The 25,171-nt window shown below is 36.9% G+C and overlaps 3 protein-coding genes across 5 annotated transcripts in view; all 3 read left to right on the top strand.

Annotated features, from left to right (window-relative positions):
- The window catches only part of LOC143033019 (uncharacterized), a 787,267-nt gene that overhangs the window by 529,191 nt on the left and 232,905 nt on the right, over positions 1-25,171 (top strand). The window lies entirely within an intron of this gene.
- Positions 13,729-14,688, top strand: LOC143033076 (serine/threonine-protein kinase Chk1-like). Its single transcript, XM_076198275.1, has one exon. The coding sequence runs from the start codon at positions 13,729-13,731 to the stop codon at positions 14,686-14,688; it is 960 nt and encodes a 319-aa protein (XP_076054390.1).
- LOC143033075 (serine/threonine-protein kinase Chk1-like) lies at positions 19,764-20,723 on the top strand. Its single transcript, XM_076198274.1, has one exon. It carries the CDS (start codon positions 19,764-19,766, stop codon positions 20,721-20,723), a length of 960 nt encoding a protein of 319 aa, XP_076054389.1.

The raw sequence follows: 25,171 nt of genomic DNA, 5'->3' as shown, positions 1-25,171 counted from the left end.
GAACAAAAGGCTAACATTGTGTGTTTCAACCTGGAATATTGTTCCAGAGGAGATATCGCGAGCCATCTGATTGACCTGTAGGAAAAAGATGCCAAATGTTATTTTAAGCAACTGTTGGATGGCGTTGCTTACATCCACGCAAGAGGCATCGTTCATAGAGATCTAAAGCCTGAAAACCTTCTTGTAACAAAAGATAAGGTTGTGAAGATCTCCGACTTTGGTCTTGCGGACTTTTTCATCGTCAACGGCAAAGAGATTCGCCTGACTGAGAAGGTGGGTACCGAATCGTACATGCCACCAGAAGTTCTGCAGTCCCAAAACAAGAGATACCAAGGCCCTCCTGTCGACCTTTGGGCCTGTGGCATCATCTTTTTCAAGTTGATGACCAAAAGAAAGCCTTGGTCAAGAGCTGACCTGGATGACAAGGAGTACAAAATGTGGGTTGAAGAGAGAAAGGGGCTATAATAGAAAGACGGCTGGAAGGAGCTAAACAAAGCCTTGAGGACACTTCTGAAGCTGTTGCTGGAACCGAACCCCACACAGAGGATTTTTGGCTGGAGAAGAGTCTGCCGACATTGAGCAGATCCCGTTCATAGACGCGTAACGCATTAAACCCTTCGTCACTGTTAATATTTGAAAGAGTCGTACAACTGACTTGAGCCTTTGGCTACCAGAGGCTTCCCTCAGCTGAATGAATGTTACCATAAGCCTATAATTGCATTAACTTGTGCCCTGTGCCGAGGATGCCGGCTGGTCGACTGGGATGGAGCGTCGCTGCTTGCGGCGGAGCTCAGGGTGGCGGTGGTTCGAACCCTGCCATCGAGGTGGGTTGGACCGGGGTCGTGGTTGATTAGGTTCCGCGGTACAAAGTCCTTGGTAAGGGGCGCCGCCTTAGCCTCCAAATAGTTAAACCGAATCAGTCAATTGTGTCCTCAATATCTGGTGCATTGAGGTGTCATTTATATTCATAATTTAAGAAAATATCATTAGTGTTACAACTAGAATCTGAAAGTGGGAGAGGTACTAATAGTCTACATGTGGGAGGAGAGAGGAGAGAAGAGGGAGAAGGAAGAGGAAGGAAGGAGGAGGGAGGAGAAAGGACGAAGTACGGAGGAAGAAGGAGAAAGGACGGAGGAGGGAGAAGAAAAAGGAAGGAGGAAAGAGGAAGGAGAGAGACTTTTACAACAGGCTTTACCAGAACTGGAATTATTTGGGTGTTATAATACTTCATAAATTATTGAATGACTATGCTAAATGCATGTAAGCGTACTCTTGAGTGCAGAGTGGTGTTATGGTAGATAGACGTATGTTTTAGACAACAAATGTATTTAGCGTAAATAGATATGAGTTTTAAATCCAAAGTGTACATGAAACAGGATTGGGGTACTTGGGGCAGTGTGTGGAGACATCATCAGGATTAAAAAATAAATAGATAAATAAATAAAACAGGGTTGGGGATGGATAGTAGCAATGAAACCATTTCCATGGACTCCGAGATATAAAAAATACAGAAGGAGAGATTCATTTAAATAGTAGATGTTGGGACAAGCCTGGGATTCTTAAATGTGCAAATTTATTTTGTAAGGGAATAACCAACGATAGAAATGTCAAGACTGTAAGAATGAAGATCCAGAGAAAGGACGAATGAATCTTAAAGATTCAGTTCATGTTTTACCACAAAATCCAGTAAACTTTACAATAATCATTATGGAAATCATTCATCATAATCAACGACCGTTGCAGAATGGCACATGGATAAATTCGCCATACAATTATAAATATATAAAAAATACCAAAGAAGTCTTTTTCTACATATTCAATATAATTCATCGTTCGAAATTCTGCCTTAAGATATGCTATGTCACTCGTCGAAATTGATGTTCATGATAAGGTTTAAATCACCCCATATCGGAGGGCTAGAACGGTGCCCTTCACAGAGGACTTTGTAGCGTGGAATTTAATTAATCATGCCCTTGGTTCAACTTCGCCGGTGGCAGGGTTCGAACCTCCATTACAAAGGATTACAAAGGCGGAGAATGCCGACAGGAGACCTTTTGGTCCATTCATTATTTAATAATAATAAATTGATAAATAAAAAATATAGTTAAATAACATAAAATACATAAATAAATGTACAGGTATAGTTAAATAATAAACAAATAGGTAAATAGTAAATAATAATAAATTGACATATAACAAATGATAAATGAGAATCAAACAGACAAATAATAACAAAACAAAAACAAATCGTATAAAATAAATTATAATCATTACAGCATCTTTGTTAGGTGTTTATCTTAATGATTCTTAAAGCTTCGAACTGAACTACATTGCACTACCTGTGCAGGAAGTTTATTTCATTCATTAACTACACGGTTGGCGAAGTTGTTTCTACCCACTTCCAAATTGAATCTATTTGCGGACAGTTTGAGACCATTGTTTCTTGTCTGATTCTCATTCAATGTGAAAATTGTCACTTCTGATGTTGTCAATTCCCTTTAGAATTTGAAATACCTGTATGAAGTCACCTGAGTCTACGCTTTTTTTTTTAAGAAAAACAGATTAATATGTTTAGTCGATTTTCGTATGATTTATTTTTGATATTTGGAATGAGTTTTGTTGCTCGCCGTTGTACTTTTTCCAGTCTGTCAATCTTAATGAGATTCGGTAACCATAGGGAAGCGGCATATTCCAAATGTGGACGAACTAACGATTTATATAACTTGTTAATGAGTGATGGACTTTTGAAGTAAAAAAAATCGCTCAATCAGTTCTAGAATCTTATTTGCTTTCTCAGAGGCTGAAATACACTCCTTGGATGATTTGAGATGGTTACTGATAATTACGCCGAGATCTGTTTCACTATTCACTTCTGTTAACGAATTTCCAAATGACTTATACTTACTGTTATTTTTACCTAAGTGCATGACCTTGCATTTACTTGTGTTAAATTTCATTAGCAACTTTTCAGACCATTGCTGTAATTGATCTAAATCTTCTTGAATATCTAATTGGTTTAAGTGATCATTTGTCATTCCGTACAGTTTTGTATCACCAGCAAATTTGGAAACGGTAGATTTTAGTCCATGGTCTGTGTCATTTATATATACTATGAACAGAAGTGGCCCAAGAACGGAACCCTGAGGAACTCCACTTGTAACATTTCTCCATCTAGAATTTTTTTCATTTAAAACAACTCCCTGTTTTCGATCATTCAACCAATTACTAGTCCAATTTTATAGGCTACTTCTAATTCCGTGTGAAACTAATTTAGTAAGTAGTCTTTCGTGGGGGACGGTATTAAAAGCTTTTGTTGCAAAGTCTAGATATATTAAATTTATATATACAAGCACCCGGACCTGGCTTTGCCAGGTGTGCTTGGCCTACGGCGTAGCTCGCTTCACTCGCGAAGGAGTCTTCAAAATCTCCTAAAGGAGCCTTTAGTCTCCAAAAGGAGTCGTCAAAGTCTCCCGACGTTTTCGTCAAATTCTCTCGCTCTCTCTCTCTTTCTCTCTCTCTTTCTCTCTCTCTCTCTCTTTGTCTTTCTCTTTTTCGTTAGGTCAATCATAAAGGCAATGAAATTTCGGAAGGTGGTCATAAAAACGCCAGGAAATTTTCAAAACTAATAAACTTTATTTTTTTATGTATATAGATTCTCTTGGCAATATTTCGTAAAGATTCTCTTAGCAATATTACGTAAAGATTCTATTGGTAACATTTCGTAAAGATTCTCTTGTTAACATTTGGTAAAGATTCTCTTAGCAATATTTCGTAAAAAATTTCTTGGTAATATTTCGTAAAGATTCTCTTGTTAACATTTGGTAAAGATTCTCTTGGCAATATTTCGTAAATATTTTCTCATTAATATTTCGTAAAGATTCTTTTGTCAGAATTCCGTAATTCCGTTTTTATGTATATAGATTCTCTTGGCAATATTTCGTAAAGATTATCTTAGCGTTATTTCGTAAAGATTCTCTTGGTAATATTTCGTAAAGATTCTCTGAGTCTGAGTCAGATGTGTCCCCGGGAGTTTGTATTTCCGGTGATGACTCATTTCCGCAGTAGGAGGTTGGAAGGTCTAATCTTCTTCACTTCAGTAACCCACTTCCAGAAATGCCGATTTCTTCGTACCTTCTCCGCTGGTGCCTCACCCATGTTGTTGTGTATACTTACCGTATAAATCGTTTTCTTCCAGACCGTCCCCGCCCCAGATCACTGTTAAAACACTCACCCCGGTCCATGACCCCCTGTTACTTTTTGTTCGGGTCACGCACTTTCGTTCAGAAATCTTACTTTTGACCATTTCCATTTTTATTTAATTATATATATATATATATATATATATATATATATATATATATATATATTTTTGTCATAATTCGAGATAGCTGTGTTGCAGAATTCAGGTAAGTCACACAAGAACGTTTCCGTCTGAAACCATGCTGGCTATCATTTATCAAACGATTACTTTCTAAATGATGTTCGATAGCATCTCTGATGATAGTTTCCATTATTTTTCCTACAATTGAAGTCAAACTTATAGGCCTATAGTTATTTGGTTTCTTTTTGTCACCTTTTTTGAATATGGGAGTAACGTTAGCTAGCTTCCATTCTCTTGGGACATCTCCGGATATGATGGATTTCTTGAAAATAATTTCTAATGGAACAACAATCTCATTTTTCATTTCCTTTAAGATTCTTGGATGCCAACCGTCAGGCCCTGGTGTTTTATTAACTTTGAGTTTCTCTCTACACCTTTTAATTTTTTCTTTTGTTATTTTTACTGTAGTAAGTTAACTCTAGACTTTTCACAGGTTTCAGTTCGAGATCACTTTGAGGTGTTTCGTTTACGAATACCGAGCTAAAATAATTGTTTAAAATATTACACATTCCTTCATTTGAATATTCAAGTTGACCGTCAGCAGATAATAGTGGACCAATGTGATTCCTAACAACCTTTTTATCTCTAATGTAACTATAGAATTCTTTGGGATTCTCTTTGGATTTATCAGCGGTATTCATTTCGTATTGTCCTTTTTTTTTATTGTCTTTTTAAAATCTCTCTGTATTGATACATAACTTTCATAGTCATTAGATGCACCCGAGCACTTATATTCCTTATAAGCCTGTCTCATTTTAGCAATCCTTTTTTCAGTTTCTTTGTTGAGCCACTTTGGGCGAGCCTGATTTGAGGGACATCTGTCCTTAAAAGGAATGTATGAATCATCTTGAGTGTATTATGAAAAATTTCCCACATTTGATCTACAGGTCTTTCGCTTAATTTTGCCTCCCAATCTGAAAGCTGAAGCTCCTGAACTGAGCTCTACTGAAATCAGTTATTTTAGAAACACAAGTATCTATTCTAAAAAAAAAATTGGTGTTTGAATCTAAGTTGTGATCGCTATTTGCAAGAGTTTCACCGACTTCTACATCAGTTACCATGCTTTTGCGGCTAGTGATCAATAGATCGAGTAAGTTTCCATATCTTGTGGGCTCTTTTACATGCTGAATTAAGTAATTTTCACAAATAAAAAACAGTCAAGCGACTACCTATATGCCCATGTTTAAGGGTCATCCAATGTCAGTAAAATTGAATCACCCATTATCAATAAATCCCGGTTGCAGAATCTAGACAGTTCTTGAAATAATAGTGTGTCGTCTGCTAATGATAATGTCTTTGGCCTATATATTACACCTACATTAATTTTTTGTCATTTGTTTGGGTTAACTCAACCCACTTTTTCTAAAACACAAGCATGGATATTGTTTTTAACGTACAACAGAACACCCCCACCTTTCTTGTGGTTTCTATCTTGATGAAAGTGTTTAAATCCCTCAATATTAAATTCAGCTTCGAACAATGTACTGTTTAACCATGTCTCAGTTTTTCCTATGATATCGAGATTTTCGCTTTTGACATACGCCTGTATTTCTTTAAATTTGTTCCTAATATTACGAGCATTAAAGTACATAGTTTTAAGAAACTCGTGATTATTTCTTTTTGACACATTTTGAGTTTCAATATCATGTCTTACATTGTAATTTTTCCGCAAGTAACGACGCCTTAACCCGTCCAGCCAGCCATTCGATGTACCAGTATATCCTTTGCTACACAAGTATATCCTTTGCTATATGAATATACCCTTGTCCTTTGGTATACATAAACACTTAAGTGTTTATCTAAACAAACCTTAAAGCTTCGAACTGAACTACTGTACATTGCACTTGTGTAGCAAAGGACATACTCGTATAGCCAAGGATATGTTCTTATAGCGGAGGATACACTTGTGTTTGCTATTATTTGTTTTGTTATTATTTGCTTGATTTTCATTTATTATTCGTTATTTCTCAATTTATTGTTATTTATTATTTACCTGTTTGTTTATTATCTAACTATACTTATGCATTTATTTATCTATTATTATTCATATAATCTTTTATTTGTTTATCGTTTATAGTTATGGACCAAAAGGTCTCCTGTCGGCATGCTCCGCCTTTGATATCCGTTGTAATCCTTCGCTATAGGAGTATATTCGTTGCCGTTTCCTTTCCCCTATTCCCCTGTACTATTAGGACAAGTAACAGTTACTGCTGGGAATTTAAGAGAAGTGCGGGATTCGAACCCATAACTAAGCGAATGCGAGGCTAGCACGCTTCTGATTACGACACCAGTGCACAAGAGAGAGAGAGAGAGAGAGAGAGCGAGTGCACTTCAGCCCAAGCGCACCAAGTGACCACAAATCTACGAAATCCTTTTGACTTTTTGTGAAGATAGATCTTTCTCCTCCAGACTAGAGTCGTTGTGGGAAACTACTGCTTCGAGATGATCTTCCAGTTGTTTTTCGCCGTGTGTCGCTGTTTCCAGGAGCTGAAAAACTGCCGAAGAGGAAATACTTCGACTTCCAGAGAACCTGACTTCGGTGGAACCGAAAACGAAGAAAACTTTGCCTCGTCGCCCGCCACCCTGACCGACTGCGAAAGCCTCCTGAAGAAGAACGAAGAAACGTGCAAACGCTACAAATTTGCATCAGGATGGACTAAGGTTAGGGTCCTTGGAGAAGGTGGGTTCGGCAAAGTATTTTTACTAAGAAAGAAAAAGACGAAAATTGCTCGAAAATGTGTCCTTTCTCAGCCTACGGAATTTTGATTTTCATCGGATTAAATAATCCACATCCAGATGAGCCATCCAAATGTGCTCAAACTTTATTGCTGGGAACAAAAGGCTAACATTCTGTGTTTCAACCTGGAATATTGTTCCAGAGGAGATATCGCGAGCCATCTGATTGACCTGTAGGAAAAAGATGCCAAATCCTACTTTAAGCAACTGTTGGATGGCGTTACTTACATCCACGCAAGAGGCATCGTTCATAGAGATCTAAAGCCTGAAAACCTTCTTGTAACAAAAGATAAGGTTGTGAAGATCTCCGACTTTGGTCTTGCGGACTTTTTCATCGTCAACGGCAAAGAGATTCGCCTGACTGAGAAGGTGGGTACCGAATCGTACATGCCACCAGAAGTTCTGCAGTCCCACTGGAAGAGATACCAAGGCCCTCCTGTCGACCTTTGGGCTTGTGGCATCATCTTTTTCAAGTTGATGACCAAAAGAAAGCCTTGGTCAAGAGCTGACCTCGATGACAAGGAGTACAAAATGTGGGTTGAAAATAGAAAGGGGCTATACAAGAAAGACGGCTGGAAGGAGCTCAACAAAGCCTTGAGGGCACTTCTGAAGCTCTTGTTGGAACCGAACCCCACGCAGAGGATTTGTGGCTGGAGAAGAGTCTGCCGATATTGAGCAGATCCCGTTGTTGGACGCGTATCGCATTAAACCCTTCGTCACTGTTAATATTTGAAAGAGTCGTACAATTGACTTGAGCTTTTGGCTACCAGAGGTTTCCCTCAGCTGAATAAATATTACCCTAAAGCTATAATTGCATTAAGTTGTGCCCTGTGCCGAGGATGCCTTCTGGCCGACTGGGACGGAGCGTCGCTGCTTGCGGTGGAGCTCGGGGTGGCGGTGGTTCGAACCCTGCCAGCGAGGTGGATTGGACCGGGGTCGTGGTTGATTAGGTTCCGCGCTACAAAGTCCTTGGTAAGAGGCACCGTCTTATCCTTCTGATAATTAAACCGAATCAGTCAATTATGTCCTCAATATCTGGTGTATTGAGGTGTAAATTATATTCATAATTTAAAAAGATATAATTAGTGTTACCACTAGAATCTGCAACTGGGAGAGGTAGTAATAGTCTACATGTGGGAGGAGGGAGGAGAGACGAGGGAAGAGGGAGAAGGAAGAGGAAGGAAGGAGGAGGGAGGAGAAAGGATGGGGTAGGGAGGAGGGAGGAGAAAGGACGGAGGAGGGAGAAGAAAAAGGAAGGAGGGTGAAGAAAGAGTAAGGGGGAAGACTTTTACAACAAGCTTTTGCCAAAACTGGAATTATATGGGTGTTATAATACTTCATGAATTATTGAATGACTATGCTAAATGCATGTAAGTAAGCATACTCATTAGTGCAGAATGGTGTTACGGTAGATAGACATATGTTTTAGACATTAGATGTATTTAGGGTGAATAGATGTGAATTTTAGATCCAGAGTGTACATGATATAGGATTGGGGTAGTGTGTGGAGACAACATCAGAATAAAAAAAAAAAAAAAAAAAAAAGAGGGTTGGGGTTGAATAAAGTTAATGAAGCCATTTCCATGGCCTTAGAGACAAAAAAAAAAAAAAAATCAGAAAAAGATATTCATTTAAATAGAAAATGTTAGACCAAACCTGGAAATCTTAAATGAGCAAAATGATTTTGATAGGGACTAACTAACGATAGAAATGTCAAGAATAAGATCCAATAAAAGGACGTATGAACCTTAGAGATTATATGATCAAACTTGTAGATTCAGTTTATCTTTTACCACAAAATTCAGTAAATTTAAGTAAATATCATTAGTGTTACCACCAGAATCTTAAACTAGGAGAGGTAGTAATAGAAATATGTGGGAGGAGGGAGGAGAGACGAGGGAAGAGGAAGGAGGGAGGAGAAAGGACGGGGTAGAGAGGAGGAAGGAGAAGAAAAAGGAAGGAGGAAAGAGGGAGACGAAAGAGGAAGTGGGAAGAGTTTTACTACAAGCTTTACCAAAACTGGAATAATTTGGTATTATAATACTTCGTAAATTATTGAATGACTATGCTAAATGCATGTAAGCGAAGTCTTTAGTGGAGAATGGTGTTATGGTAGATAGACATATGTTTTAGATATGAATAGATCTGAGTTTTAGATTCAAAGTGAACATGATAAAGGATTGGTACTTGGGTGGTGTACGGAGACATCAGCAAAAAAAAAAAAAAAAAAAATTTGGGTTGGATGATAGCAATGCCATTTCCATGGGTCTAGAGACATAAAAATTGAAGAGAGATATTCATTTAAGTAGAAAAAGTAGGAACAAGCCTGGGAGTCTTAAATGTGCCAATTCATTTTGATAGGGAATAACCAACGATTAAAATGTCAAGAATGTAAGAATGAAGATCCAGTGAAGGGACAAATGAATCTTAAAGATTCAGTTCATTTTTTACCACAAAATTCAGTAAGATTTACAATTATCATTATGGAAATCATTCATCATAATCAGCGACCGTTGTAGAATGGCACATGAATAAATTCGCTGTGCAATTATATATATATAAAAAATACAAAAGAAGTCTTTTTCTTCATATTCATTATAATTCATCGTTCAAAATTCTGTCTTAAGATATGCTATGTCACTCGTCAAAATTGATGTTCATGATAAGGATTAAATCACACCATATCAGAGGGATAGGACGGTGCCCTTTACAAAAGACTTTGTAGCGTGGAATTTAATTAACCATGCCCTTGGTTCAACTTCACCGGTGGCAGGGTTCGAGCCTCCATTAAAAATTATTACAAAGGCCGAGAATACCGACAGGAGACCTTTTGGTCCATTCATTATTTATTAATAATAAATTAATAAATAAAAACTATAATAATGTAAATAACATATAAAATAAATAAATGTACAGGTATAGTTAAATAATAAACAAACAGGTAAATAGTAAATAATAATAAATTGACATATAACAAATAATAAATGAGAATCAAACAGACAAATAATAACAAAACAAAAACAAAACATATGAAATAAATTATAATCATTACAGCATCTTGGTTAGGTGTTTATCTAAATGATTCTTAAAGCTTCGAACTTAATTACATTGCACTACCAGTGCAGGAAGTTTATTCCATTCATTAACTACACGGATGGCGAAGTTGTTTCTACCCACTTCAAAATTGAATCTATTTCCTGACAGTTTGAGACCATTGTTTCTTGTCTGATTCTGATTCAATGTGAAAATTCTGTCACTTTTGATGTTGTCAATTTCCTTTAGAATTTTAAAGACCTGTATCAAGTCATCTGTGAGTCTACGCTTTTTTAGGGAAAGCAGATTCATATGTGTTAGTCGATTTTCGTATGATTTATTTTTGATATTTGGAATTAGTTTTGTGGTTCGTTGTTGTGCTTTTTCCAGTCTGTCAATGTCTTTAATGAGATTCGGTGACCATACGGAAACAGCATATTCCAAATGTGGACCAACTAACGATTGATATAGCTTGTTAATGAGTGATGGACTTTTGAAATCAAATGATCGCTCAATCAGTCCTAGAATCTTATTTGCTTTCTCAGAGGCTGAAATACACTGCTTGGATGATTTGAGATCGTTACTGATAATTACGCCGAGATCTTTTTCACTATTCACATTTGTTAACAAATTTCCAAATAACTTGTAATCGTACTGTTATTTTTACCTATGTGCATTACCTTGCATTTACATGTGTTAAATTTCATTAGCCACTTTTCAGACCATTGCTGTAATTGATCTAAATCTTCTTGAATATCTAATTGATTTAAGTGATCATTTGCCATTCCGTACAGTTTTGTATCATCAGCAAATTTGGAAATAGTAGATATTAGTCCATGGTCTATATCATTTATATATACTATGAATAGAAGTTGCCCAAAAACGGAACCCTGAGGAACTCCACTTGTAACATTTTTCAATCTAGAAGTATTTCCATTTAAAACAATTCTGTTTTCGATCATTCAACCAATTACTAGTCCAACTTAATAGGCTACCACTTATTCCGTGTGAAACTAATTTAGTGAGTAGTCTTTCGTGTGGAACGGTATCAAAAGCTTTTGCAAAGTCTAGATATATTAAATGTATATTGTTTCTTTTGTCATAATTCGAGATAACTGTGTTTTAGAATTCGAGCAAGTCCCGCAAGAACGTTTCCGTCTGAAACCATGCTGGCTATCTAAATGATGTTCGATAGCATCTCTGATAATAGTTTCCATTATTTTTCCTACGATTAAAATCAAACTTATAGGCCTATAGTTATTTGGTTTCTTTTTGTCACCCTTTTTGAATATGGGAGTAAAGTTAGCTAGCTTCCATTCTGTTGGGTACATCTCCGGATATGATGGATTTCTTGAAAATAATTTCTAATGGAACAACAATCTCATTTTTCATTTCCTTTAAGATTCCTGGATGCCATCCGTCAGGCCCTGGTGTTTTATTAACTTTGAGTGTCTCTGTACACCTTTTTATTTTTTCTTTTGTTATATTCACCGTAGTGAGTAAGTTTACCCTAGACTTTTCACAGGTTTCAGTTTGGAGTTTACTCTGAGGTGTTTCGTTTACGAATACCGAGCTAAAATAATTGTTTAAAATATTACACATTCCTTCATTTGAATATTCAAGTTGACCGTCAGCAGATAATAGTGGACCAATGTGATTCCTAACAACCTTTTTATATCTAATGTAACTATAGAATTTTTTGGGATTCTCTTTGGATTTATCAGCAATATTCCTTTCGTATTGTCGTTTTGTTTTTTTAATGTCTTTTTAAAATCTCTCTGTATTGATACATAACTTTGAGTCATAAGATCCACCCGAGCACTTATATTTTTTATAAACCTGTCTCTTTTTAGCAATACATTTTCAGTTTCTTTGTCGAGCCACTTTGGGCGAGCCTGATTTGGGGAACGTCTGTCCTTAAAAGGAATGTAAGTATGAATCATCTCAGTGAGCGTATTTTGAAAAAATTTCCGACATCTGATCTACAGGTCTTTCGCTTAATTTTGCCTCTCAATCTGAAAGCTGAAGCTCCTGACGTAGTCCTATGAACTGAGTTTTACTGAAATCGGGTATTTTAGAAACACAAGTATCTATTTTAATTTTTGGGGGGTTTTTGAATCTAAGTTGTGATCGCTATTTGCAAGAGTTTCACCGACTTCTACATCAGTTACCATGCTTTTGCGGCTAGTGATCAATAGATCGAGAAAGTTTCCATATCTTGTGGGATCTTTTACATGCTGAATTAAGTAATTGTCACCAAAAAATCAATCAAGCCTATATGCCCATGTTCAAGGGTCATCCAATGTCAGTAAAATTGAAATCACCCATTATCAATAAATCCCGGTTGCAGAAACTCGACAGTTCTTGAAATAACAGTTTGTCGTCTGCTAATGATAATGTCTTTGGCCTATATATTACACCTACATTAATTTTTTGTCCATTTGTTTGGGTTAACTCAACCCACTTTCTCTAAAATACAAGCATGGATATTGTTTTTAACGTACAACAAAACACCCTCACCTTTCTTGTGGTTTCTATCTTGATGAAAGTGTTTAAATCCCGTAATATTAAATTCAGCTTCTAACTGTACTGTTTAACCATGTCTCAGTTTTTCCTATCATATCGAGATTTTCGCTTTTGACATACGCCTCTGTTTCTTGAAATTTGTTCCTAATATTACGAGCAAGTACATAGTTTTAAGAAACTCGTGATTATTTCTTTTTGACACATTTTGAGTTTCAATATCATGTCTTACATTATAATTTTACCGCAAGTAACGACGCCTTAAACCGTCCAGCCAGCCATTCGATATACGAGTATATTCTTTGCTACACAAGTATATCCTTTGCTATAAGAATATATCCTTGTCCTTTGGTATACATAAACACTTAAGTGTTTATCTAAACAAACCTTAAAGCTTCGAACTGAACTACATTGCACTTGTGTAGCAAAGGACATACTCGTATAGCTAAGGCTATGTTCTTATAGCGGAGGATACACTTGTGTTTGCTATTATTTGTGTTGTTATTATTTGCTTGATTTTCATTCATTATTCGTTATTTGTCAATTTATTGTTATTTATTATTTACCTGTTTGTTTATTATTTAACTATACCTATGCATTTATTTATTTTATCTATTATTATTCATATAATATTTTTTTATTTTTTTATTTTATTTATTTATCGTTATTATAATTTTTCCGCATTCGCAATAGTTATGGAACAAAAGGTCTCCTGTCGGCATGCTCCGCCTTTGTAATCCGTTGTAATCCTTTCGCTATACGAGTATATTCGTTGCCGTTTCCTTTTCCCTATTCCCCTGTACTATTAGGACAAGTAACAGTTACTGCTTGGAATCGGAGAGAAGTGCGGGATTCGAACCCATAACTAAGCGAATGCGAAGCCAGCATGCTTCTAATTACGCCACCAATGCACAAGAGAGAGAGAGAGAGAGAGCGAGTGCGCTTCAGCCCAAGCGCACCAAGGGACCACAAATCTACGAAATCCTCTTGACTCTTCGTGAAGATAGATCTTTCTCCTCCAAAATAGAGTCGTTGTGGGAATCTACTGCTTCAAGATGATCTTCCAGTTGTTTTTCGCCGTGTGTCGCTGTTTCCAGGACCTGAAAAACTGCCGAAGAGGAAATACTTCGACTTCCAGGGAACCTGACTTCGGTGGAACCGATAACTTTGCCTCGTCGCCCGCCACCCTGACCGACTACGAAAGCCTCCTGAAGAAGAACGAAGAAACCTGCAAACGCTACAAATTTGCATCAGGATGGACTAAGGTCAGGGTCCTTGGAGAAGGCGGGTTTGGCAAAGTATTTTTACTAAGAAAGAAAAAGACGAAAATTGCTCGAAAATGTGTCCTTTCCCAGCCTACGGAATATGGATTTTCATCGGAGGAAATTATCCACATCCAGATGAGCCATCCAAATGTGCTCAAACTGTATTGCTGGGAACAGAAAGCTAACATTGTGTGTTTCAACCTGGAATATTGTTCCAGAGGAGATATCGCGAGCCATCTGATTGACCTCGAGGAAAAAGATGCCAAATGTTATTTTAAGCAACTGTTGGATGGCGTTACTTACATCCACGCAAGAGGCATCGTTCATAGAGATCTAAAGCCTGAAAACCTTCTTGTAACAAAAGATAAGGTTGTGAAGATCTCCGACTTTGGTCTTGCGGACTTTTTCATCGTCAACGGCAAAGAGATTCGCCTGACTGAGAAGGTGGGTACCGAATCGTACATGGCACCAGAAGTTCTACAGACCCACTGGAAGAGATACCAAGGCCCTCCTGTCGACCTTTGGGCCTGTGGCATCATCTTTTTCAAGTTGATGACCAAAAGAAAGCCTTGGTCAAGAGCTGACCTGGATGACAAGGAGTACAAAATGTGGGCTGAAGAGAGAAAGGGGCTATACAAGAAAGACGGCTGGAAAGAGCTCAACAAAGCCTTGAGGACACTTCTGAAGCTGTTGCTGGAACCGAACCCCACGCAGAGGATTTGTGGTTGGAGAAGAGTCTGCCGACATTGAGCAGATCCCGTTCATAGACGAGTATCGCATTAAACCCTTCGTCACTAATAATATTTGAAAGAGTCATACAATTGACTTGAGCCTTTGCGCTACCAGAGGCTTCCCTCAGCTGAATGAATATTACCCTAAACCTATAATTGCATTAAGTTGTGCCCTGTGCTGAGGATGCCTTCTGGTCGACTGGGATGGAGCGTCGCTGCTTATGGCGGAGCTCAGGATGGCCTTGGTTCGAACCCTGCTAGCAAGGCGGGTTGGATCGGGGCCGCTGTACAAATCCTTGGTAAGGGGCGCCACGTAAGCCTCTTGATAGTTAAACCGAATCAGTCAATTATGTCCTCAATATCTGGTGTATTGAGGTGTCATTTACGTTCATAATTTAAGAAAATATCATTAGTGTTACAACTAGAATCTGAAACTGGGAGAGGTAGTAATAGTTTACATGTGGGAGGAGAGAGGAGAGACAAGGGAAGAGGGAGAAGGAAGAAGAAGAAAGGAGGAGGGAAGAGAAAAGACAGGCTAGAGAAAAGAAAGAGGAAGGGGGAAGACTTTTACAATCGGCTTTACCAAAACTGGGAATATTTTGGTATTACAATACTTTATAGATTATTGAATGACTATGCTAAATGTATGTAAGTAAGCGTAGTCTTGAGCGCAGAGTGGTGTTATGATAGATAGACATATGTTTTAGACAGTAGATGTACTTAGCGTGAATAGATCTGAATTTTATATCCAAAGTGTACATGACACAGGATTGTGGTACTTGGGTGGTGTGCGGAGACATCAGCAAGAAAAAAAAAATGGGGCTGGATGATTGGAATGAAGCCATTTCCATAGGTCTAGAGACATAAAAGATGAAGAGAGATATTAATTGAAATAGAAAATATAAGAACAAGCCTGGGAGTCTTAAATGTACAAATTTATTTTGATAGGGAATATCCAACGATAGAAATGTCAAGAATGTAAGAATGAAGATCCAGTGAAGGGACGAATGAATCTTAAAGATTCATTTCATCTTTTACCACAAAATTCAGTAAACTTTACAATGATCATTATGGAAATCATTCATCATAATCAACGACCGTTATAGAATGGCACATGGATAAATTCGCTATGCAATTATAAATATATAAAAAAAATACCAAAGAAGTCTTTTTCTACGTATTCATTATAATTCATCGTTCGAAATTCTGTCTTAAGATATGCTATGTCACTCGTCAAAATTGATGTTCATGATAAGGTTTAAATCACCCCATATCAGAGGGCTAGGACCGTGCCCTTCACAGAGGACTCTGTAGCGTGGAATTTAATTAACCATGCCCTTGGATCAACTTCGCCGGTGGCAGGGTTCGAACCGCCATTACAAAGGATTACTAAGGCGGAGAATACTGACAGGAGACCTTTTGGTCCATTTATTATTTAGTAATAAATTAAGAAATAAAAACTATAATAATGTAAATAACATATAAAATACATAAATATATGTACAGGTATTGTTAAATAATAAACAAGCAGGTAAATAGTAAATAATAATAAATGGACATATAACAAATAATAAATGAGAATTAGACAAATAATAAAACAAAAACAAATCGTATAAAATAAATTATAATCATTACAGCATCTTGTTTAGTTGTTTATCTAAATTATTCTTAAAGCTACGAACTGAAATACTATGCACTACATGTGCAGGAAATTAATTACATTCATTAACTACACGGTTGGCGAAATTGTTTCTACCCACTTCCATATTGAATGTATTTGCGGACAGATTGAGACCATTGTTTCTTGTCTGATTCTCATTCAATGTGAAAATTGTCAATTGGTGTTGTCAATTCCCTTTATAATTTTATATAACTGTATAAAGTCACCTGTGAGTCTACGCTTTTTTAGGGAAAATAGATTAATATGTTTTAGTCGATTTTAGTATGGTTTATTTCTGATATTTGGAATCAGTTTTGTGGCTCGCCGTTGTACATTTTTTTCTTCCAATTTGTCAACGTCCTTAATGAGATTCGGTGACCATACGGAAACAACATATTCGAAATGTGGAAGAACTAACAATTTATAGAGCTTGTTAATGAGTGATGGAGTTCTGAAGTCAAAAGATCGCGCAATCAGTCGTAGAATCTTATTTGCTTTCTCAGATGCTGAAATATACTCCTTGGATGATTTGAGATGGTTACTGATAATTACGTCGAGATCTTTTTCACTATTCACTTTTGTTAACGCATTTCCAAATAACCTGTACTTATTGTTATTTTTACCTTACATTTCCTTGTGCTGAATTTTATTAGCCACATTTCAGGCCATTGCTATAGTTTATCTAAATATTCATGAACATATAATAGGTTTAAATGATCATTTGCCATTCCACACAGTTTTGTATCATCACCAAATTTGGAAACATTAGATTTTAGTCCATGGTCTATGTCATTTATATAAACTATGAATAGAAGTGGTCCAAGAACGGAACCCTGAGGGACTCCACTCGTAACATTTTTCAATCTAGAAGTTTTGCCATTTAGAACAACTCCCTGTTTTCGATCGTTTAACCAATTACTAGTCCAACTTAATTGGGTACCAATTATTCCGTGTGAAGCTAATTTAATAAGTAGTCTTTCGTGGGGGACGGCATCAAAAGCTTTTGCAAAGTCTAGATATGTTAAATCTATATTGTTTCTTTTGTCATAATTCGAGATAACTGTGCTGTAGAATTCGAGTAAGTTAGTCACGCAAGAACTTTTCCGTCTGAAACCATGCTGGCTATCATTTATCAAACGGTTACTTTCTAAATGAATATGGGAGTAACATTAGCTAGGTTTTCATTCGGTTGGGACATCTCCGGATATGATGGATTTCTTGAAAATAATTTCTAATGGAACAACAATCTCATTTTTCATTTCCTTTAAGATTCTTGGATGCCAACCGTCAGGCCTTGGTGTTTTATTAACTTTGAGTTTCTCTATACACCTTTTAATTTTTTCTTTTGTTATATTTACCGTAGTAAGTTTACCCTAGACTTTTCACAGGTTTCAGTTTGGAGTTCACTTTGAGGTGTTTCGTTTACGAATACCGAGCTAAAATAATTGTTTAGAATATTACACATTCCTTCATTTGAATATTCAAGTTGACCGTCAGCAGATAATAGTGGACCAATGTAATTCCTAAAGAGCTCTTTATATCTAATGTAACTATAGAATTCTTTGGGATTCTCTTTGGGTTTATCAGCGATATTCATTTCGTTTTTTTTTTTTTTTGTCTTTTTAAATTTTCTCTGTATTGATACACAACTTTCATAGTCATTAGATGCACCCGAGCACTTATATTTCTTATAAGCCTGTCTCTTTTTAGCAATACTTTTTTCAATTTCTTTGACGAGCTACTTTGGGCGAGCCTGATTTGGGAAACGTCTGTCCTTAAAAGGAATGTAAGTATGTATCATCTTAGTGAACGTATTTTGAAATATTTCCCACATCTGATCCACAGATCTTTTGCTTAATTTTGCCTACCAATCTGTAAGCTGAAGCTCCTGACGTAGTCCTATGAACTGAGCTTTACTGAAATTGGGTATTTTAGCAACACAAGTATCTATTCTTAATAAATTGTGGGTGTTTGACTCAGTTGTGATCGCTATTTGCAAGAGTTTCACTGACTTCTACATGAGTTACCATGCTTTCGCTGCTAGTGATCAATAGATCGAGTAAGTTTCCATATCTTGTGGGCTCTTTTACATGCTGAGTTAAGTAATTGTCACCAAGAAAATGAATCAAGCGACTACCTATATGGCCATGTTCAAGGGTCATCCAATCAATGTCAGTAAAGTAGATATTACCCATTATCAATAAATTCCGGTTGCAGAAACTAGAGCGTTCTTGAAATAACAGTTTGTCGTCTGCTAATGATAATGTCCTTGGCCTATAAATTACACGTACATTCATTTTTTGTCCATTTGTTTGGGTAAACTCAACCCACAAACTATCATATGCATCCTGTTTCACTATCTCTAAAACACAAGCATGGGCATTGTTTTTAACGTCCAACAGAACACCCCCACCTTTCTTGTGGTTTCTATCCTGATGAAAGTGTTTCAATCCCGCAATATTAAATTCAGCTTCTAACTCTGTACCGTTTAACCATGTCTCAGTTTTTCCTATCATATCGATATTTTCGCTTTTGACATACGCCTGTATTTCTTGAAATTTGTTCCTAATACTACGAGCATTAAAATACCTGGTTTTAAGAAACTCGTGATTATTTTTTTTTTACACATTTTGAGTTTCAATATCATGTTTTACATTATAATTTTGCCGCAAGTAATGACGCCTTAACTTGTCCAGCAGAGCCATCCGATATACGAGTATATCCTTTGCTACCCAAGTATATATTTCGCTATAAAAATATATCCTTGTCCTTTGGTACACATAAACAATATAAAATAAATGGCAGTCATTGCAGCACCTTGCTTAAGTATTTACTTGTGTTTGCTATTATTTGTTTTGTTATTATTTGCTTAATTTTTATTTGTTATTCGTTATTTTTCAATTTATTATTATTTAATATTTACCTGTTTGTTTACTATTCAACAATACCTATGCATTTATCTATTTTATTTATTATCTATATTATTTTAATTTTATTTATTTTTATTTATTTGATTTTTTTTATAATTTTTTCCGCATTCGACATAGTTATGGAACAAAAGGTCTCCTGTTGGCATGCTACGCCTTTGTAATCCTTCGCTATACGATTATATTCGTTGTCGTTTCCTTTGCCCTATGTCCCTGTACTATTAGGACAAGTAACAGTTACTGCTGGGAATTAGAGAGAAGTACGGGATTCGAACCTATAACTAAGGAAATGCGAGGCCATCATGCTTCTAATTACACCACCAGCGCACGAAAGAGAGAGAGAGAGAGAGAGAGAGAGAGAGAGAGAGAGAGAGAGAGAGAGAGAGCGAGTGCGCTTCAGCCCAAGTGCACCAAGTGACCAGATATCTACGAAATCCTCTTGACTCTTTGTGAAGATAAATCTTTCTCCTCCAGACTAGAGTCGTTGTGGGAATCTAATGCTTCAAGATGATCTTACAGCTATTTTTAGCCGTGTGTCGCTGTTTCCAGGAGCTGAAAAAATGCCGAAGAGGAAATACATCGACTTCCAGGGAACCTGACTTCGGTGGAACCGAAAACTTTGCCTCGTCGCCCGCCACCCTGACCGACTACGAAAGCCTCCTGAAGAAGAACGAAGAGACCTGCAAACGCTACAAATTTGCATCAGGATGGACTAAGGTCAGGGTCCTTGGAGAAGGCGGGTTTGGGAAAGTATTTTTACTAAGAAAGAAAAAGACGAAAATTGCTCGAAAATGTGTCCTTTCTCAGCCTACGGAATATGGATTTTCATCGGAGGAAATCATCCACATCCAGATGAGCCATCCAAATGTGCTCAAACTGTATTGCTGGGAACAGAAAGCTAACATTGTGTGTTTCAACCTGGAATATTGTTCCAGAGGAGATATCGCGAGCCATCTGATTGACCTCGAGGAAAAAGATGCCAAATGTTATTTTAAGCAACTGTTGGATGGCGTTGCTTACATCCACGCAAGAGGCATCGTTCATAGAGATCTAAAGCCTGAAAACCTTCTTGTAACAAAAGATAAGGTTGTGAAGATCTCGGACTTTGGTCTTGCGGACTTTTTCATCGTCAACGGCAAAGAGATTCGCCTGACTGAGAAGGTGGGTACCGAATCGTACATGCCACCAGAAGTTCTGCAGTCCCACTGGAAGAGATACCAAGGCCCTCCTGTCGACCTTTGGGCTTGTGGCATCATCTTTTTCAAGTTGATGACCAAAAGAAAGCCTTGGTCAAGAGCTGACCTCGATGACAAGGAGTACAAAATGTGGGTTGAAAATAGAAAGGGGCTATACAAGAAAGACGGCTGGAAGGAGCTCAACAAAGCCTTGAGGGCACTTCTGAAGCTCTTGTTGGAACCGAACCCCACGCAGAGGATTTCTGGCTGGAGAAGAGTGTGCCGATATTGAGCAGATCCCGTTGTTGGACGCGTATCGCATTAAACCCTTCGTCACTGTTAATATTTGAAAGAGTCGTACAATTGACTTGAGCCTTTGGCTACCAGAGGCCTCCCTCAGCTGAATGAATGTTACCATAAATCTATAATTGCATTAACTTGTGCCCTGTGCCGAGGATGCCTTCTGGTCGACTGGGATGGAGCGTCGCTGCTTGCGGCGGAGGTCAGGTGTGGCGGTGGTTCGAACCCTGCCAGCGAGGTGGATTGGACCGGGGTCGTGGTTGATTAGGTTCCGCGGCACAAAGTCCTTTTTAAGGGGCGCCGCCTTAGCCTCCAAATAGTTAAACCTAATCAGTCAATTATGTCCTCAATATCTGGTGCATTGAGGTGTCATTTATATTCATAATTTAAGAAAATATCATTAGTGTTACAACTAGAATCTGAAACTGGGAGAGGTACTAATACCTACATGTGGGACGAGAGAGGAGAGAAGAGAGAGTGGAGGAAGAGGAGAGAAGTAGGAGGGAGGAGAACGAACGGGGTAGGGAGGAGGGAGGAGAAAGGACGGAGGAGGGAGAAGAAATAGGAAGGAGGGAGAAGAAAGAGTAAGGAGGAAGACTTTTACAACAAGCTTTTGTCAAAACTGGAATTATTTGGGTGTCATAATACTTCATGAATTATTGAATGACTATGCGAAATGCATGTAAGTAAGCATACTCATTAGTGCAGAGTGTTGTTACGGTAGATAGACATATGTTTTAGACATTAGATGTATTTAGGGTGAATAGATGTGAATTTTAGATCCAGAGTGTACATGATATAGGATTAGGGTAGTGTGTGGAGACATCATCAGGATTACAAAAAAAAAAAAAAAAAAAAAAAAGTTGGGGTTGAATAAAGTTAATGAAGCCATTTCCATGGCCTTAGAGACATAAAAAAATGCAGAAAGAGATATTCATTTAAATAGAAAATGTTGGACCAAACCTGGAAATCTTAAATTTGCAAATTGATTTTGATAGGGAATAACTAACTATAGAAATGTCAAGAATAAGATCTAGTAAAAGGACGAATGAATGTTAGAGATTATATGATCAAACTTGTAGATTCAGTTTATCTTTTACCACAAAATTCAGTAAATTTAAGAAAATATCATTAGTGTTACCACCAGAATCTTAAACTAGGAAAGGTAGTAATAGTTTATATGTGGGAGGAGGGAGGAGAGACGAGGGAAGAGGAAGGAGGGAGAAGAAAGGACGGGGTAGAGAGGAGGAAGGAGAAAGGACGGAAGAGGGAGAAGAAAAAGGAAGGAGGAAAGAGGGAGACGACAGAGGAAGGGGGAAGAGTTTTACTACAAGCTTTACCAAAACTGGAATTATTTTGGTATTATAATACTTCGTAAATTATTGAATGACTATGCTAAATGCATGTAAGCGAAGTCTTTAGTGGAGAATGGTGTTATGGTACATAGACATATGTTTTAGATATGAATAGATCTGAGTTTTAGATTCAAAGTGAACATGATAAAGGATTGGTACTTGGGTGGTGTACGGAGACATCAGCAAAAAAAAAAAAAAAAAAAAGGGGTTGGATGATAGCAATGAAGCCATTTCCATGGGTCTAGAGACATAAAAATTGAAGAGAGATATTCATTTAAGTAGAAAAAGTAGGAACAAGCCTGGGAGTCTTAAATGTGCCAATTCATTTTGATAAGGAATAACCAACGATAAAATTGTCAAGAATGTAAGAATGAAGATCCAGTGAAGGGACAAATGAATCTTAAAGATTCAGTTCATTTTTTACCACAAAATTCAGATTTACAAGGATCATTATGGAAATCATTCATCACCCCATATCGGAGGGCTAGAACGGTGCCCCTCACAGAGGACTTTGTAGCGTGGAATTTAATTAACCATGCCCGTGGTTCAACTTCGGAGGTGGCAGGGTTCGAACCTCCATTATAAAGGATTACTAAGGCGGAGAATGCCGACAGGAGACCTTTTGGTCCATTCATTATTTGATAATAATAAATTAATAAAAACTATAATAATGTAAATAACATATAAAATACATAAATAAATGTACAGGTATAGTTAAATAATAAACAAACAGGTAAGTAGTAAATAATAATATATTGACATATAACAAATAATAAATGACAATCAGACAAATAATAAAACAAAAACAAATCGTATAAGATAAATTATAATCATTACAGTATCTTGGTTTGGTATTTATCTTAATGATTCTTAAAGCTTCGAACTGAACTACATTGCAGCACCTGTGCAAGAAGTTTATTCCATTCATTAACTACACGGTTGGCGAAATTGTTTCTACCCAGTTCCAAATTGAATATATTTGCGGACAGTTTGAGACCATTGTTTCTTGTCTGATTCTCATTCAATGTGAAAATTGTCTCTTTTGGTGTTGTCAATTCTCTTTAGAATTTTAAAACCTGTATCAAGTCACCTGTGAGTCTACGCTTTTTTAGTGAAAACAGATTAATATATTTTAGTCGATTTTCGTATGATTTATTTTTGATATTTGTAATCAGTTTTGTGGTTTCTCCGTTGTACTTTTTACAGTCTGTCAATGTTTTTTATGAGATTCAGTGATCATACGGAAACAGCATATTCCAAATGTGGACGAACTAACAATTTATAGAGCTTGTTAATGAGTGATGGAGTTTTGAAGTCAAATGATCGCGCAATCAGTCCTAGAATCTTATTTGCTTTCTCAGATGCGGAAATACACTGCTTGGATGATTTGAGATCGTTACTGATAATTACGCCGAGATCTTTTTCACTATTCACTTTTGCTAACGCATTTCCAAATAACCTGTACTTACTGTTATTTTTACCTTACATTTACTTGTGTTAAATTTCATTAGCCACTTCTCAGACCATTGCTGTAATTGATCTAAATCTTGTTGAATATCTAATTGGTTGAAGTAATCATTTGCCATTCCACACAGTTTTGTATCATCAGCAAATTTGGAAACAATAGATTTTAGTCCATGGTCTATATTATTTATATATACTATGAATAGAAGTGGCCCAAGAAAGGAGCCCTGAGGAACTCCACTCGTAACATTTTTCCATCTATAATTTTTTCCATTTAAAGCAACTCGGTTTTCGATCATTCAACCAATTACTACTCCATCTTATTAGGCTATCAGTTCTTCCGTGTGAAGCTAATTTAGTTAGTCTTTCGTGGGGGACGGCATCAAAAGATTTTGCAAGGTCTAGATATATTAAATCTATATTGTTTCTTTTGTCATAATTCGAGATAACTGTGTTGTAGAATTCGAGTAAGTTAGTCATGGAAGAACGTTTCCGTCTGAAACCATGTTGGCTATCATTTATCAAACGGTTACTTGCTAAATGATGCTCTGAAGATATTTTCCATTATTTTTCTACGATTGAAGTCAACCTTATAGGCCTATAGTTATTTGGTTTCTTTTTGTCACCTTTTTTGAATATGGGAGTAACATTAGCTAGGTTTTCATTCTCTTGGGACATCTCCGGATATGATGGATTTCTTGAGAATATATTCTAATGGAACAAGAATCTCATTTTTCGTCTCCTTTAAGATTCTTGGATACCAACTGTCAGACCCTGGTGTTTTATAAACTTAATTTTTTCTTTTGTTATATTTACCGTAGTAAGTTCACCCTAGATTTTTCACAGGTTTCAGTTTGGAGTTCACTTTGAGGTGTTTCGTTTACGAATACCGAGCTAAAATAATTGTTTAAAATATTACACATTCCTTCATTTGAATATTCAAGTTGACCGTCAGCAGATAATAGTGTACCAATGTGATTCCTAACAACCTTTTTATCTCTAATGTAACCATAGAATTCTTTGGGATTGTCTTTGGATTTATCAGCAATATTCATTTCGTATTGTCGTTTTCGTTTTTTGTTTTTTATTGTCTTTTTAAAATCTCTCTGTATTGATACATAACTTTCATAGTCATTAGATGCACCCGAGCACTTATATTTCTTATAAGCCTGTCTCTTTTTAGCAATACTTTTTCAGTTTCTTTGTCGAGCCAATTTGGTCGAGCCTGATTTGGGGAACGTCTGTCCTTAAAAGGGATGTAAGTATGAATCATTTCAGTGAGCGTATTTTGAAAAAATTTCCCACATCTGATCTACAGGTCTTTCGCTTAATTTTGCCTCCCAATCTGAAAGCTGAAGCTCCTGACGTAGTCCTATGAACTGAGCTTTACTGAAATCGGGTATTTTAGAAACACAAGTATCTATTTTAAAGTTTTTTGGGTGTTTGACTCAGTTGTGATCGCTATTTGCAAGAGTTTCACTGACTTCTACATGAGTTACCATGCTTTCGCTGCTAGTGATCAATAGATCGAGTAAGTTTCCATATCTTGTGGGCTCTTTTACATGCTGAATTAAGTAATTGTCACCAAGAAAATCAATCAAGCGACTACCTATATGGCCAT

The sequence above is a fragment of the Oratosquilla oratoria genome, chromosome 15 (assembly GCF_046742065.1).
Source record: "Oratosquilla oratoria isolate Oo_2021 chromosome 15, ASM4674206v1, whole genome shotgun sequence".
In the NCBI taxonomy this organism is placed as follows: Eukaryota; Metazoa; Arthropoda; class Malacostraca; order Stomatopoda; family Squillidae; genus Oratosquilla; species Oratosquilla oratoria.
Note: the sequence above shows the minus strand (reverse complement) of the source record. Positions and strands in the feature narration are given on the sequence as shown.